Source organism: Buceros rhinoceros, unplaced genomic scaffold, assembly GCF_000710305.1.
Source record: "Buceros rhinoceros silvestris isolate BGI_N320 unplaced genomic scaffold, ASM71030v1 scaffold14292, whole genome shotgun sequence".
Taxonomy (NCBI): Eukaryota; Metazoa; Chordata; class Aves; order Bucerotiformes; family Bucerotidae; genus Buceros; species Buceros rhinoceros.
The window spans coordinates 25,662-41,928 of record NW_010400784.1 but is presented as its reverse complement, the minus strand read 5'-3'; the positions used below and the strand labels follow the sequence as shown (position 1 = coordinate 41,928).

General features: G+C 41.1%; 1 protein-coding gene across 1 annotated transcript; it reads left to right on the top strand.

The window, feature by feature from the left end:
* Positions 1–1,908: 1,908 nt before the first annotated feature.
* LRP11 (low density lipoprotein receptor-related protein 11) lies at positions 1,909–16,267 on the top strand. The gene is made up of 7 exons (XM_010132031.1): positions 1,909–2,056; positions 3,692–3,852; positions 6,662–6,803; positions 8,818–8,943; positions 9,692–9,904; positions 15,742–15,843; positions 16,113–16,267. The coding sequence occupies exons 1-7, from the start codon at positions 1,909–1,911 to the stop codon at positions 16,265–16,267; spliced, it is 1,047 nt and encodes a 348-aa protein (XP_010130333.1).

Below are 16,267 nucleotides of genomic sequence, written 5' to 3'. Positions count from 1 at the left end.
ATTAGAAATCTTGAATTTCTTGAGTTCTGGAATTCTGGAATTCTTGAGTGCCTTGCTGTTTTGGCAGCTTTCAAGACCTGTCAGCACTGGGCTTGCAAGGCAATTTCCATTCCTAATCTGCAAATTGCCTTGTGCTCTGTTGGGTTTATTTAAAAGTCTGCCTTGTGGGTGATGGTGGTATTGGAAACAGGGGAGTATGACTTCTTAATCAATTACACTGGAGCTGAAGCTGAGCCACAAAGGAGTATTAAATTTTATTCAAACATCTGTCAGCTGTGACACAGGCCAGGACAGATAAAATTAAGGTTGAATTCTTTTGCTGTCCGATGTTATGTTACCTCTGCATTCTTGAATTACATTGAAAAATCAATCTGACAACAGTGCATCATCATAGGATGATGTGGGCATGTCTCTTTTCCCTTATGTCACCCCATGATTGAATTTAGGAAATTTTGAGATTTTCTTTCACAAAGGGATGACATTTTCCTTGTTCTTTTTTATTTTTAATTTCTGGGTACTATGGTGTTGAGAGTTAGGCAGTTTTCTTTTTGATAGTCCCAAACCAACATTCACCTATAAACGTGGTGCCTTCATAATTCCAAAATATTTCTGAGCGTTAGTATAAGTGATCTCTAGGTTGTTGTGGTTTCATTTATGTTAAGGATGCTCAGTAAATCAAAACCGATGGCTTATTTGATTCTGTGAACAATTAGTGTATAGTAATTAGTATAGGTATTTCTCAGGTCTGTATCTCTGTGTGCTTCCACAACAGTCAGTGGCGGGATGGATTTTTGAGAGTGAACGTTACAGTGTAAATCCAAGTCCTTCACTTTACACCCAGTTCGTGCTGGTTTGGCTGTAAATTTACTCTGCACTTCCAGAGAATTCTTGCTGTGTTAGTAGTGAACCCCCATATGCCTGTACTGAAAGAAGAGGTAATTGTTCTTGCCTTTGTTAGGCAAGTGTTAAAATTTTTGAGGTAGAAAGAAAGAGGACTCGAGTGTCTCACCAGGAATGTCTGACTTGCCTTCTGTGCTACTCACTAGTGGTGACAATGGGAGGTTCAGCATTGCGGTAAACTAACACCAAAGACATTCGGGAATCTATAGTGAAATAGCCTTTTCTAAGAAAGCCGTCACTCAGACAGCTAGCTGGCAGGTTCATTATCACCAGGCCAAGTCTGTGTAAAGGATGGAGGAAGCAGAATAAATTAAGTCTGTCATTTTTTCCCTTGGGGGAAAATATGGTGCTCGTAAAGTTGCATCCCCTTTTCCAGAGAGCAGCCAGCTCCAGCATCTCAGAGTGTTGGTCTGCTCCCTTGGCAGGTGAGACCTCAGGCTTGAGGTCCATCCAGACCTGCCTGTTTTATGAATATGCCATTGGGAATCCCCCAGAAATAAAAGAGAGCAGGGGCTCATTTTTTAGAGAAGTTACAATGCCTCAATATTTTGCTTCATACTGCTTATTTATGTTCAACCGATGCACAAGTTAGAACAGAAGTCACAAGATGCTTTCTGAACTTCATTTTTTTTCTGCTAACCTGTGGCTGATAGCCCTTTGTTCCCATGAGCAGTGTTTGTAAGTGGCTCCCTGCTTTTTTATGCTGGCTTCTTAGAAGCATGTATTGCCCAAATCTGGGGGTGTTTCACTCACTAAGGATAATGTGTTCTGTTGCTTAAAACTCCGCTGTGGAAAAAGAGTCTTTAGCTCAATAGGCGTTCTCCTCCCATGCCAGACATCTCTCTTAGGCCAATTTTTTCTTTAGTAGAGCAAAAGTTGAGCTGATAGACCACTGATATACCTTTCTGAAGATGTTCTGGTGGATTACAAGCAAAGACATAGTGCCTCCATCCTTTGGGACCAGAGACCTGAGTGTGGTCCCTCACTTATCTCTAGCAAAGAGCTGTCATGAGTTTCTGTGACTTGCCCCAACATGAAGCAGTCCTGCCAGAGCAACTCAGGCTGCTGGAGTATAAAGTTAGTCCAGGAGGAGAATATCCTTACTGCTCAGGGCCCAGAGGAAGTGGCAGGGCATTGGGCGAGTCATTTAAACCAGGTAGGTGACATGAAACCACTTTCCAAGATAGAAGTGGAAGAATGGGCTGTGCTGTTTTAGACCCAGATCGGTCTCTTTTTGACAGTGATCAGTAAAATAATCATGTGAAGACTGGATGTAACTCATATATACCAAATAAAAGATGCCCTGGCACCATAATGATGGTGTTTATTAACAATGAGTATTTTATTTGGTGTCTAAATGTTGCTTTTTAAACAAAGTTGGTGCTGAGAACTGAGTGTATAAAATTAGGCAAACCTTCCTGTGCCAGGTGCATGAGTAGGAACTGTTTCATACTTTCTATTATTAGACCCTGTTTTCAGTTATTTATATATTTTCCTAACTTAAGGCATTTGCCTTGAAATTTTCTGTGCCTTACCTACTGCTGAGAAGAACAAGGGATTAAAAATTTTCTGCTCAGTAAATGATAAAATGGTCACACTGCTTCAATGATCTTCATGCCTTTGAGCATGTTCTTGGAACAGGAGAGGAGCATGTGCAAGGAAGAATCCCAGTGCTGATGGGAAAACACCTTTTCTTGCCTTGTGCAGGCTTTCCCTGTGGATTTTCCTGCCCACACTGAGTTACAGCCTTCTGTTTAAGTAGATGCTTTTCTGAGCTTACCATCAATATCCTTCACCGGATATCCTTTACAGAGGCTGAAGAGCAGAAAACACCCTGGCACTTCAGGGTGCCAGGAGCATCCCATGCCCAGAGAAGGAATGAAACTTGAGTGAGGAATTGCAGAAAGATAGTCTTGTGGCTAAAGTTGTCAAATGCTTATTTGTAGAACTAGATTTTATCCCTCTCTCTTCCCTGCACTGCCTGAAGGTTGCAAAGCAAGTGCCTTAAACCACTTCTCACAGGCCATGTCACTTAACATATCTGGGGTTTTGGCAGTCTAACCTGAAAAACTTGAGGTCTGCTTGGCAAAAGTACTTAGTACTCACATTTTCAATCAATAAGAGTTGTACTTTGAATACAGCAAAACGCTACAAATCCTAAATAGTCTGAAAATCAAGCTTCACATGTCTTAAATTAGTTACTTCAGATCGGTGTTAATTTCTGATGATTTTTAATCATTGTCTGCACTGCTTCACCAGAATGCCAGCTTATGTTAAATAAGTCTTTCACTCCTGTAATCACAGTATTGTAATGATGCATTTTAAAAAGAGACTAAAAGCCTATTAAGTTATTGTAATGATGTGTTATAAAAAGAGACTAAAAGCCTATTAAGTTCCGCAGAGCTCTATAAAACGTGTGCAGTAACTGCCATCTGAATATGTGTGTAATTCATATTTAAATCCTTTTTCCTTAGTTCAGATTAGAGAAACTGCACTGATGCTAACAATCCTGTTTGTTGTATTAGTGAAATATGTGCCTAGAGAGGTTTTCTATGCTATGTGCTTCCAATGTAGAGGTTACTTCCTGGAGACATCATTGAATATGGAACAGTTAACTAAAATGTGAGTAGGTACTACTTCGATTAACAAAATGTGCACTGATGAACATGTCCTGTCTTTCAGGAAGTTGCACAGTGGTGAATCAATACATTAACCCAGAAAAAATATGTTTTATATAAATAATCTCTCAGCTTCCCCTGATAAATAACTGAGCTCCTCTCTTTCATTGAAGAAGAATATGACGAGCCTCCTCGGAGCAAGGCAGGACAAGATATTGTGCTGCAGTCACCTGTCGACTGGGTGCTTTTGGATGGCCGAGAAAGTTCAGATGACCACGGAATTGTGCAGTACGAGTGGACGCTGCTGCAAGGTGACTCATCGGTTGAAATGAAGGTACACATGCAATCTCACACATGGGCAGTTACTTGCAGATTGTTGTGTTCATACAGTAAACATACAGCTGTTCATACAGCTAACAGTATTAAATGGATTCAAATGGATATGGCTAGCAGGCACTAAAATTAGGATGACTGCACACCTTGAGCATTTATTTCATAGACATACAGAGCAGGCCAGGTTAGAAGGCACCTCGAAAGATCATCTGGTCCAACCTTTTGTGGGACAAGAGAGAGATTGTCCTATTTGTCCAATCACATCTTGAAAACCTCCACTGATGGGGACTGTACCCTGTCCCTGGGGAGTTTGTTCCAGTGATTATTTCTAGTGGTTTATAAGTTCTTCTCTATCCAGGATGGCATGAGACAGCCAGCAGCAAGCAAGTAGGTGCTAATACTGTACTGTACTTCAGCTCTGCTCTCTTTTGCTGTTGTTTGTGCTTATAGCGCTTGGGTTTCGTTTTCTGTGATCCAGGTTAGACATGCCTCAGTAATTCAGTTACTAAAAGTAATAAGCTATTTTCACCAACAGTCTTCCATCAGTGCTTATTGAGAGACTGGAAAGAAATATGTGATGTAGACCTGATGAGATATCTTGGAATACTGTTTTATTACATGCATACTATTTCTGCTGCGATTGTGTTTCAACTTAACCATCAAGGGAGGGATTCTCCACCCTACCCTTCTCTGTGAATGCTCTAAGAGCAGCAGAAAAGGAAAGGAAAAATATCTTAAACCCATAGAGTCTACTCACAGTCTGTTCACAGCCCACAGTATTCAGGGCACATTGGGAACTCCACCTAGAGGGGGAGGGACATGTAAATGGGAGAGGGTGTAGACCACAGACCCACCTTACTGTTGCTGAGATGCTGCCAATGGATAGGAAGAGTTTAAACAGGACAGAATCAGCAACAGGAACAGTTCCAAACCCAAGAAGCCTTGTGTGTGAATGCCACCATGAGCAGTACCTGACAGTTGCTGCTTATGTCTGTTCAGCTCAGTAAAAGCAAAGACTAAATACTAATATCAGCAAATTTACTCAAGATGTTTAACGATGGAAACCGAAGTTTCACCTTACACAAAGAGCTGGCTCAGTTCATTGAAACCTAACATTGTCATCCATGGAAAATCCCAACTAAGCAACTGGTTATTCCTTAGCTTCCTGGAGGGCAGTGCAGGTAATGTGTAGGTAATTGAAGACATCATGTCACAGGTTGGAAATACGCTGGATGAACCCGAAGAAGACAATCAGATTTCTCTGGTGGATGGTTACTGAAATTTATACACAAGCAACTTTTTATAAACATACTCCTCACAGAAAACACAGCAGGCACAGCAGGGCTATTCAAAACTATTAGTTTAGCCAGTGCCGCTATTTTTTTCAATTTCTACTGCAAGATCCAGATCTTTGGAAGGGTGACTACATTTAGCCCATTCTGAATGACTTGAGGCTGTGTTGCAATTGCCGCAGTGGTCATTTCCATGACAGCCACTATGAGGTTTTTATCTTCATTTATTATTTTATTGGCTTGAAAATTAAAAGGTCAGAAGGCTTTGATAAGGAGTGTGAACAGCATAATACATAGAAAAGACTCGACCAAAGCTTTAAGAATTGTTGCTAGATGTCATCTGGATAAAATGAACATTTTACTAAAAGGAGTTGTTAATCTGACCCATTGCAGCATTATTTTCTTTAAATAGCAATTAAATACACTTTAAATTAATCTGTGGTATAGTAATATGTCTAAGGAAAGACAAAAGTCAGAAGTTAATTAACAAATTTAAAGTTTCTCGTTTTACTTTTACTCAAAGTCACTCCATAAAATAGAGACAAGTCTTATATCCATTTAAACTTGCAAAATTCACATTAATCTTGGTGATTTCTGTATATTTAGTAACTGAAAATAAATTTGACACACATTCATGCTTAAATAAATATTCTTCCATTGTGTTTAGATGAGCAGGGATTTCTCCTACAGCTACCCTCATGATTATCCATGATAATTTAATTTTTAAAATTGGATTAATAACTTTTACAAGTATCACACTCATACAAACTTACTTCTAAATCACTGTTGTTCAAGTAATGCCAGTTTGGTACCTGATTTGAATTTTCATAAAATACATTATTTTATTAATTTCTTAATGATCTAATCCACTCTAAGTTGTTTCTGTAGTTGTATCACATTACTTTCTGAAACCTAATGTTTAAGTCACTCACATAGATCAGCATATTTCTGGTTCAGAGCAAGGCGTGGAAATTCAGCATGGGGCATGGAAAGGTTCAATCCAGCAATTTGTAAAAGTTGTAATTGACGACATCAGATGTCACACTGGACAAAGGTGGACAGTCGTTAATAAAGCAATGCTATCAGTCACCTTAAAAATCAATGTATCATAAAAGTAACTTCTGTGGATACGTGTGTATTATCTACTGACTAACTTGATAGAGAGGAAAATATTTTACTGTCCACCCTTTAGAATTACATTTCTAATTACTGAAGAATTGAGTTAAATGTATGTTTCTATTATATTCCAGTGCTAACATCCGCAGCTCCAGGTAAGTGACTATACCATGAAAAACAGTGCACGTATGTTAAGCGTGTTTATTTTTACAGATGGATGCAAAAAAAAAAGATCAAAACGTTAGAACTAAGTGTTGATACATATGGTTGTGTGGGCTGGCTAGACTCAAGTATTTAATCTGCGTGAGAAACATTGTAGAGAAATGAGCTTCCTACTCGTAGAAGTTTATGGATGGATCCTTTATACTGATCCGGGTTTTTTCACTGTGTTTCTTTAATCAGGTACCACAGCCAGGAACACTGAAACTGTCTCACATTCAGGAAGGCAGGTATATTTTCCAGCTAACTGTGACAGACACTGCAGGTCAGCGGAGCTCTGACAACGTCTCTGTGACCGTTCTGCCCATGGTTCATTCTGCAGTAGGTGAGAAAGTGACTGGAGCCACTGCCTGTGTTGATACCCAGCATATAGTATTTAAAGCAAATGTTTTGATAGAGGCAGAAATCTTATTCTCCATCGCCCCTATTCATTACGTACTGTCATCTCTTGCAGCTTTGAATTGCTGTTTCAAAGTGAGGAAGCAAGCAAACATCACTTGTTTGTTAGAGCAATAGTGCTTTCAAGCATTTAGATGTTCATCCTGGTATTACTAATAAGCATGCAGGGCCAGAAGAACGAAATACTGCCGTGTGTGTCAGGCACATTGTAACAGAGTTCAGCGTACAGTCCGTTGGTGTGTGCCACGTGACAGGACTGGTGCCACAGGGAAGACACAGTCAAAATCAGTTAATAGTATGTGTGAGGCATAGACTAATAATAATATTGGCCTGAATCTGTAGCACAAAAGATGGAATGGTTTCTGGTTTTCATGCATTTAAACTTTTCTGTGTAGCCTTACGTTACTGTTATGAAACTGGAGCTGACCCTTTATTTTTTAACTCTGAGCTCAAGAAACATGTAAAAAGCATAAAAAGTACAAAGTAATTTAGATTGCAGTGGCTGTCAATTCTGCACTCTTTAATGTAGTAACTTCTAATTACGTTGTAATTAGCAAGTTGCTAATACAGATCTGCTGCTCTGACACAAAGTAAAAGTTGAATAGCATCGTCACTATGTTCAGCTGAACCAGTGAAAACTTTGCTCTGCACCAGTGCAGTATCTCTATGTGAGAGGGTAGTCCCTGTGGCAATAAATAAGTATTACTACATTAGGAGTCTGCTTAATAATGGCTGTATTCCATTAAGGGATGGTAGAGCTGTATTCTGTAGTGTTTAACGCAGCTACAGCAGCCAGAGAGGTTTGCAGCTTTGGGTGGAGCACACAGAGGAATTGCCGCCTTATTCTTTTTCTACATTCACAGTTCAGGTGCTACTGGTATAGTTAAACCAGTGCCCCGTGCCTTAATGCATGTCAGACCTGTGCTATTACTAGTGCTGAAGTTGAGGAGATGGATTTTCCAAGGATGATTTTAGGGGTTTTAAACAGGCGCCTGGGTTCCTGCCATACTTCCTTTGGCATTGCGCAGCTTTTTGGTACATAGCAGGATAACAACCAAGACTGAGACTTCCTTGTGTTGCTGTTGTAACATCAACCAAATGCTAAATTTGATGGTGCTTTACAAAGCAATGGACAACACTGCTGTTGGACAATGCTGTTGGAAAGACAAAAGCACAGATCTAAACACTTGATCATTCAAAGGTCAGAATGGGTTTCAGGAAAGCTTTAAATATGACATGTCCGGGGATGCTCTCCATTTCCAGGGGAATCTCAATACTAAAGCAGGCAGCAAATGGTTCTTTCTGGTGAAGGTCACTTGTGAGATCTTGTGCTTAGTCCTGTTCCGGCATGTGCTGTAGTAGGTTCAGTGGATTGGTGATATAAATCAATGACAAGCACTCTTTTACTATTTTAATTAGGTTGCAGGAAACATGCCATAAAAGATCCCACGTAATCGATGTATGTGCATGTAAAATAACATTGTCAGAAATACAGAGTGGGTGTGTAGTAGCAATTATGTGTTGGAGAAATGCAGTTACAGCTATAAAGATTTCATTTATTTATTTTCAGGACTGTCCTGGGTCTTCTGAGCCTGGGAAGATCTCCTTTTCAGCTTAGCCAGCAGAATTTAAAGTGCTATAGGGGTACTGCACAAGATGTAAGGTGCAACAATACTCTCCAGGTTGAGTATTCCTGTAGTAAAAGAGATTGCCCAAATAGTGATGAGGGTGCTAGGAACAGCTATTAGCTGTATTAGCTTCTATGTCAATATAGCATCATATAGTTGAGCCTGGCCTTTCTTCAACTTCCTGCCTCGTTTGTGGTCCTTCTTGACATAGCATGGTTTTGCTTTTTCCTTGGTGCTGCAGATTTTAGTCATTGATTCAGTATTTACTGCTTGGATTTCCCTTTCGGTAATTTGGGAATTGTGTCTCAGCAGCCTGCGTCGGGGTTTGCTCTCGCTACCAGTTTATCTGCGACGACGGCTGCTGCATTGACATCACGTTTGCTTGCGATGGTGTGAGACAGTGCCCTGATGGATCGGATGAAACTTTCTGCCAGAACTGTAAGTGTGCCGGGCCACAGTGTACATTGTGAAAGTAACCGCAGCCTGAATGACCAGAGGGGAATGATGCCCCTTCTGTGGCCTCTCTCCCTGTGAGCAATCTACTTGCTCCCACCATACTCTTTCATTGGAAATAGCACGTGGGAAGGTTTAAGGTCCGCATAGAGCAGATGCTCAGAAATTAAATCCCTTTTCTTCAAAGCACATCAAAACTGTCAGAGATCCCCAAATGACAGATTTTGTGTTAAGAGTTCTCAACATTTAAAAGATCAGTTCTTTACTTGCATGATGATTCTGGAAACAAGGACCCTGGTCTTGATCTGAAGGCATGTCTCAGAGATATGTTTCACAGTGCAGTTGCACACTTCACAAGAATCTGAAACACTGGAAATGTGAGCGTGAAGGACAACCAGTTGATTTGCCACCGCTCCATTCGTTTCCATGAGTCATCCTCAATATGTGCCCATGCTCAGCTACCTGAACAAAAATCATCAGGTGGTGAATTGGCATGATGGCTAACCACTCCTTCACTGATATTTCAGTTGCTGGATTTCACTGCAGAGGTCATGAGCTGGGAGCAGGCAATTGGTAACTTGATGTGTATCTGGAACTCACATTTCATCATATGTCTGAACCTGAGGAAGTTGTTTAGCCTGCCTCAAGGCCCATCTCAGAGGGTCTTCCATCGGAACATGCCCATTCCCTTCAATTCTGTACAAAAATGATGATTTTGTTTCTGCTAACACAGTCAGCCCAGGTCGGAAGACGGTGACGTACGCAGCTCTTGACACTACCCAGCAAAGGACTGCAGGACTGACTGAAAACACAAATGAAAACTTGTCTGCAGAAAACACCCTGAAAGCCACTGCCGGAAATCAACCACTTCTCTCAGAGGATGCAGTCATGTCTAACCAATCACTTTCTCAGGGACCAAAGAAACAAATCAATGGATTTGTGCCAGGTAAGAACTGAAACAAGTTAGTTTCAATAAATCATTCTCTTTAAAGAACAAAAATGTCCTGCACCCTACATTTATTTAAATTGTCTTTTTTTGTGTCTAGCTAAGAGTTAAAATTTGTACATTTTTAAAAAAAAAAAACCCAAACCCACAAAAGAATCTTGTATTAATTAAGTTACAAGTAGTTATCACTTTATAATTGTCAAGTCTGGTTCTTTTGAGGTGCAAAATGGAAGTTAAAAGGTAAGAGTACTAGGAAAAGAATACAGTTTAAGGAACAAACTGTGCTGTGAGCTAAATACAAATTCTGCCACAGATTCAGCTATGAAAACTGATGTATAAGGCTCTCTAAACCTGCAGGGGGGTACCTTCAGGTGAACATAATGAAATATCATTCCTCTTGGGCAAGAGTAATTGCTTTTCTCCTGGTGCTGATTACTGCTTTTTTTTTTTCCCCCTGAAGTAGTATCTTGACATTTATAAGCACTTTTTTTCTGAAGTATGTCTCCAGGGCAGGAGAAATCTTTCATCGCTATAGAGAAGGCTCATTCTTTGGTAACAAGCAACCCCAGATCCCCAGTAGTATTCTCCACAGTGGCTGCAAGCCTGTTGTGCATCAGTGTGTTGGGATATTACAGGCAGAATCACCAACCCTTGTCTTGGTAAAGCTCCAAAAGCTGCAGTGGAATTGGAGTGTCTTTTAAGATTCCTGGTAATAAATTTAAAAAGATCTGAAATGGCAATTGAATGAAAGCAAGACTGTGCACAGAGCCTAAAACAAGTATGAGACCTCCCATTTTTATTTCTTCATGGTTTAGACTGATTCTTGCTCCCCAATACGCAGCTATTTATAAACAGCTTTATTTTCTTGTTACAACAGAGTAGAGCTCAGTGCCCTCTGCTGCCGATTCTTGTAAAGAGCAGTTCCCTCACTGGCATTTTGATGTTTCTTCAGACGCTTCTACTTAACCTGTGGAGACCACAAATGGAGTGAACACAACATTCTTCAAGAATTTTACTACCTCAGTGAATGTGTAGGAACTGATAGCAAAACCCTCTCCCTTTTCTGGCAGTGTAGATGATCTTGGCGCTTATTGGATTATTGGAATGACTTAAAATTCTGAAGTCTCTGCCCCAAACTCTTCTCGCTTGCAAAGTCCTGAGTGATACCTGTTAGGAGGCCACCCAACTAAATATGAAATTGCCAAAGGGCATTGCAGGCTCCACTGGAAAGTCACCTGCTAAGTATGTCTCGAAACCCACTGGGCTTGTGAATCCAAAAGTAAAACCAGAATTGAAGTCACTTATTACAGCAACCTGTAGTAAGAGGTTACAATTGGAAGTGCATGTAAAAGCATGTCACTTTTGCATAGTCTTTTTCTGTATTCAACCGTTGCATGGTGACTTGTGGTGTTTTTGCTCTCAAGGTAGCCTTCTGCAGTAGACAATAAAAGAAAAAGTATTATAAAGCTAAAAAAAAATATGATGGATCTTCAGCGATTAGTGTACTACCAGAAGCTGTTGTAATCTTTTTAATTTTAAACAGGCGAGGTTTCCAGCTGACTAAGGATGGTTTTAATTCTTGTGGTTTTAATATTGCTCTTTTGACAAGGCTCAGAATTTAATTTCCGTTAAATGATACTTAAGGATTTCTTTGTAGAGGAGAAGGACCCAGCCCTTTCTGACACAGGAACCCAAAAAACTTGTAACTAAAAAAGCAGCAAACAGCTCAGTGAGTTTTCAAATTCCCTACAGATCAGTTAATCTGCTCTGAGTGCTGCCTTCTGCAGACACTTAAACTCCGTAGCAGCCACACGCTGTACGATAATGACTGCTGGATGTCCGGAGAGGTTCAAGACCTGCCCCACTGCCAAGCATCGCAGTCCTCATGGAATTGAGAAGACAGACATCTAACCTATTCCTAAAAATCCACCCCGATCTGTTAATTAGATTTCTCTCCATCACTGCCATCTCAAGGAGGTTACAGACCAAATCTAGTAATTAGGCACTACAAAAATAAGAGACACAGAAACACTGGAGCAGCTCCTTGAAGCCTGTCTGGAAAAGTGTTCAGGAGGGCAACAATTGCTAGCTGCATTTTTGGGGAGAAGTAAGCAGCCCTGAACAGAAATCACAACAGCAACCTCAAAAGTTCAGCAGTTCCACTGGCAGAAATCCTGTTCTGGGATGGTCTGTCTCCTGAAACAGTGCCAGACCTGCTGCTGATGCCGAGGCAGAACCTGAAAGATTCTTCATTGGACCAAGACAATGTTGCTTGTTGGCCTACAGCTGACTTTGCAAGCCCCCAGGCTCTTAATATAATATTATAAAGAGATTTTTAAAATAAGCTTTAGTGATTTTAATGTCAACATGGTGAAAAGCTATCTACTTAAGATATACATTAAGGGTATGGCTTTACAGTGGCAGCTCAGGTTCCAGCTTTTCACTTGAGAGCGCTCCATTCAGGGCTCCATTTGTCTTATTTCTGGCACTTACAGATCATCATGGAAGTGCAAGTCAGGAAGGAAAACACAATGCTTTTAGATCCAGTGACTGCAAGGCAGAGCAAGAGAAGGTGTTAATATTTACCCACTGGAGACAGCCAGACACTGGCACATACATTCTAGGTGGCTGATAAAGGTGCTTTTGATAGAGGAGCTTTCAGCTGACTTAAAGAACAGTTGTTTTTCCCAAGAAGCTGCAGGAGTGGGGAGTTGCTTTGTTTTCTTTTTTACTTTTGGTTTTATTACAGTGGTGGTTACAATACCAATAGAGACGGGTCCCTTCTGCTACTTACATCCCCATAAGCAGCTTTCATCTTAGAGACTCTAATAAAGATAGTCAGTAAAGCGCCCTCCTTGTCAAGGACCCCCGTGTTTATCTTTTCTCTGTTTTAAGAGGGTCTGGGCTAAGCTGTAATGTTTTGGGCTGTGGGATAGTTAAGAATATGAGCTTCTGTCTGTGAGGGTAATACTAGAAGAAATTTGTCCCAGAATCTGTTTTCTCGTAATAGTTTCTCTGTTCCCAATTCCCCTTAACTTGCTTTCTTTACTCCAGTTGCTCCTCACGTTTGGCTGTGACTTGATTCAGGCTTTTTAATTATTTACACTTAGGTATGAAAATGTGAAAATATGCAAGTCCAAAGTAAGGACTGTTTAGAACTTCTACTACCTGAACTCCCAGCAGGGGCCCTATTCACATAAAGAGGAAAAAAAAAACCAAACCAAAACAAACCCCAAAAGTCATTCACTGTTGCCAATGGGTGAAAGTTGTTCAGCACTCCTGGCCTTCCAGTGGGATTCTTCCACAGCAGGGTGACTCCAGAGCAACCCCAAGTCCAAGTGAGAGATAACCTCCTCAGGCATTTTTGGCCAAACTGGAAGGCCAAACATTTTCTTCCACAGCTGGGAGCGGATGCAGGAGGAGGCATCTGATGTCAATACAAGAGTCCTTTCCCTTTGCAGACATACCTCCATAGTGAAGTAACCCAGACTGCATCTCCTTCAAAGGCCAGCAGTGTTTCTGCATGGCTGCCCCCAAAGCACCCCAGTGTCCTTTTCCAGGGACGCTCTCAAGCCCAGCTGCATATTCTGGCACTGCAGCACTTGTAAACGAATACAGCTCACACATCGCTGCAGCAAGGCACACTGGGGTGAGCATTGGGCTGGTTTCTAAGCAGCAGCAGCCAGTCTAGCAAACTGCCATGCAGTCAGTGGGGCTGAATTCACAAGCAGCCTGAAGATTTGCACTCCCCAGCATAGCCAACTGGAGTGTATAAATCACCATAACAGCTTTGCATTCCCCTGGCACAGGGTCCCAGCCTCTGCCCGAGCTGCCCGCACCAGCTGTTTTGCAGTACTGTTCAGGGCTGGGATTACAGTGTTTGACTGAGTGCCCAAGCCTTAGTCATGTTTTTGCTGCAGAAGCACTGACAGCAGAAGCCGTAACCTAGATCTCCAATTTAGAGTAACCAGAAAAGGGCTATAAATTGCAATTTCCCAGACGTACACTAGAAAATGAAGTGAAAACCAAACGAAACCCACACAGCATGCTTTATGTGGGGCTCCTAAACCTGTTTGGGGAAATCTCTCTGTCTCCTAGTTGATAAGATGTTGAGCAGTATTGACTCTGATAGCCTCGCCAGTCCTGTAAGAACAGCCGCAAGGCTTAACAAAACCCTACAAGCTTTATTGAAAGGCCCCTTCAAAAATTTTCTCACTAAGCTTCTCTCCATATTCAGATATATTTGCCAAATGTCTTTACAAGCAGTTAACTTAAATATGCCTTTTATTCAAATTTATAAAGTGGGTGTTCAGATCTAGCCTTGTCATACAGGCTGGAGTAGCTCTAAGAAGAGCCCATGTCTTTTGGGTACTTCTAAAATAAAGACAGTCATTTAATTTCATTCAGGGGAGACAAGCAGGAAATAGCTGCTGGTTTTGGTCTCAATTATGTTCAGGTTATTTTGCACAGCTCTCATACCATACAGGTACCTTAAAGCCAGGCCAGGTTACACTTAGGTTTTCCTAAGTGGCCAGAACAACTTAAAGTGCCCAAACGAGAAGGAGGGCTGCAGCCTGTTTGCTAAGGCATTTCCCATCAGGTGAAGCTAGTGTTTGTGCACCCCTAGCCCTATCGGCACACCAAAGCCTGAGCCTGGGGGGCTGTGTTGAGCCGTAGTGGGGACATTAGTAGTGGAGACATTAGCAGTAACTTGATGCCAGTATTGATGAAACAATTTAAGCTTTAATTAATGGTCACGTGTATTTGCTGCTGCCACTACCAGAGACACGTTCTGCAGCTCTTTGGTGGTGGTTGGAGTTAGGCATGGTGCACATTCCAAGCTAATTGACTTAGACAATTCCTTAATGCCCGCCACTATATGTAATTCTGATGACAATGTTTCACATTCACTTCCTACAGATCTTGTAGTGCAGTATGGTTTCCATTGGCATAGTCACAGTTCCAAGGGCTGTCCACAAAATCTATCAATCAGCGCAATCGAAAGTGTCCTTCAATATTTATCAGTAAAAACCAAATACAGCCATTACATCTGAAAACACAGGTGTCTTTCTGATTTTTGCAAGGGTGCATTGGTGGATGAACCTGTCGCTTTTGCATGAAGTGTCTCCATAGCTATTGGTGAGGACTTCAGTGGGAGGGCAGGAGGAGTGAGTCCCAGCAGAGTAACTCTTCGCTCCTGTGGAGCAAAACTGCAGCCACGTGCCTTCCCAAGATGAGCACTTCTTGAGAGCCAACCATGGGTTGTCTTCTTGAGCGGTTACAGTGCTCTGCTACATCTTCGGCACTATGCAAAGCTGAAGTGACTCCAAGTCAAACTCTTTGAAATGTTCTCCCTGTGTATCTTCATGTAAATGTATGCATCTACATGTGTCAGGCAACCAGCAAAATTAATTTGTGTAGACATCCTATGCGTTTCCTGCTTTACAAGTTCCAAAGGTGGAGATCAGCATACCCTGAGGTGGCCTCATTTTCACCTGTATATAACCACTTCAGTGTTTTGGCTGAGATTGGTCTATATCCCATTATGGAATTTTGTAAAAGAGAGTTTGTATCCATCTTTTTTCAGTGGAAAATGACCCTTTTGGGTTTGGTTGAGGTGCACTGTGCTTTGCAATACAAAATTGAATTTACATTTTAGCTTTAGTTTCATATTATTTCAAAAATTGAAGTTATACAATAGAATTCAGAAGTTCTTAAACTGATGATTTTTTCCTAAATTTAAGCACTTTAACATTATTTAATTCTACTGTCCTGTGGATAAGACTTCCTAAGTCACCACACAACACTATTCATTTATCTTGGTTGACTTTGTGCAGATAACAGTTCCTCAGGGAAAAAAACAGATGATAAAAGTGGGAATGGTGTAACCATGCCAAAGAGCAATCAGCTTGGAGGTGGTCATCCAATCCCAGAAACAGGTAAGACTGGCCATGTGAATTCATTTTGAATTATGTTATTTTTTCAGCCAGGTGCTACAGATCCAGGTCAGTAATTGAATAATGCACTTCCATATTCTGAACTGTTCCTAACTTGTATGATCATACAGTTTGGTTCCTCAGCACAAGTTGCTCCAAATACTGGCACCTACATGATAGAATAGCTGTATTTTTAGAGAAAAGAATTGTGTTCTCTCTACTGCTTTCTCACTGTATTAAATAAAGTGTAATTTCTCTTGACCTCATTGTAGGTGCTGTGTTACCCTTAGCCTTAGGCTTGGCCATCACTGCTTTACTGCTGCTTATGGTTGCTTGCAGACTGCGTTTAGTGAGACAGAAGCTTAAAAAAGCTCGACCCATTACATCTGAAGAGTCTGATTACCTCATCAATGGGATGTATCTCTAA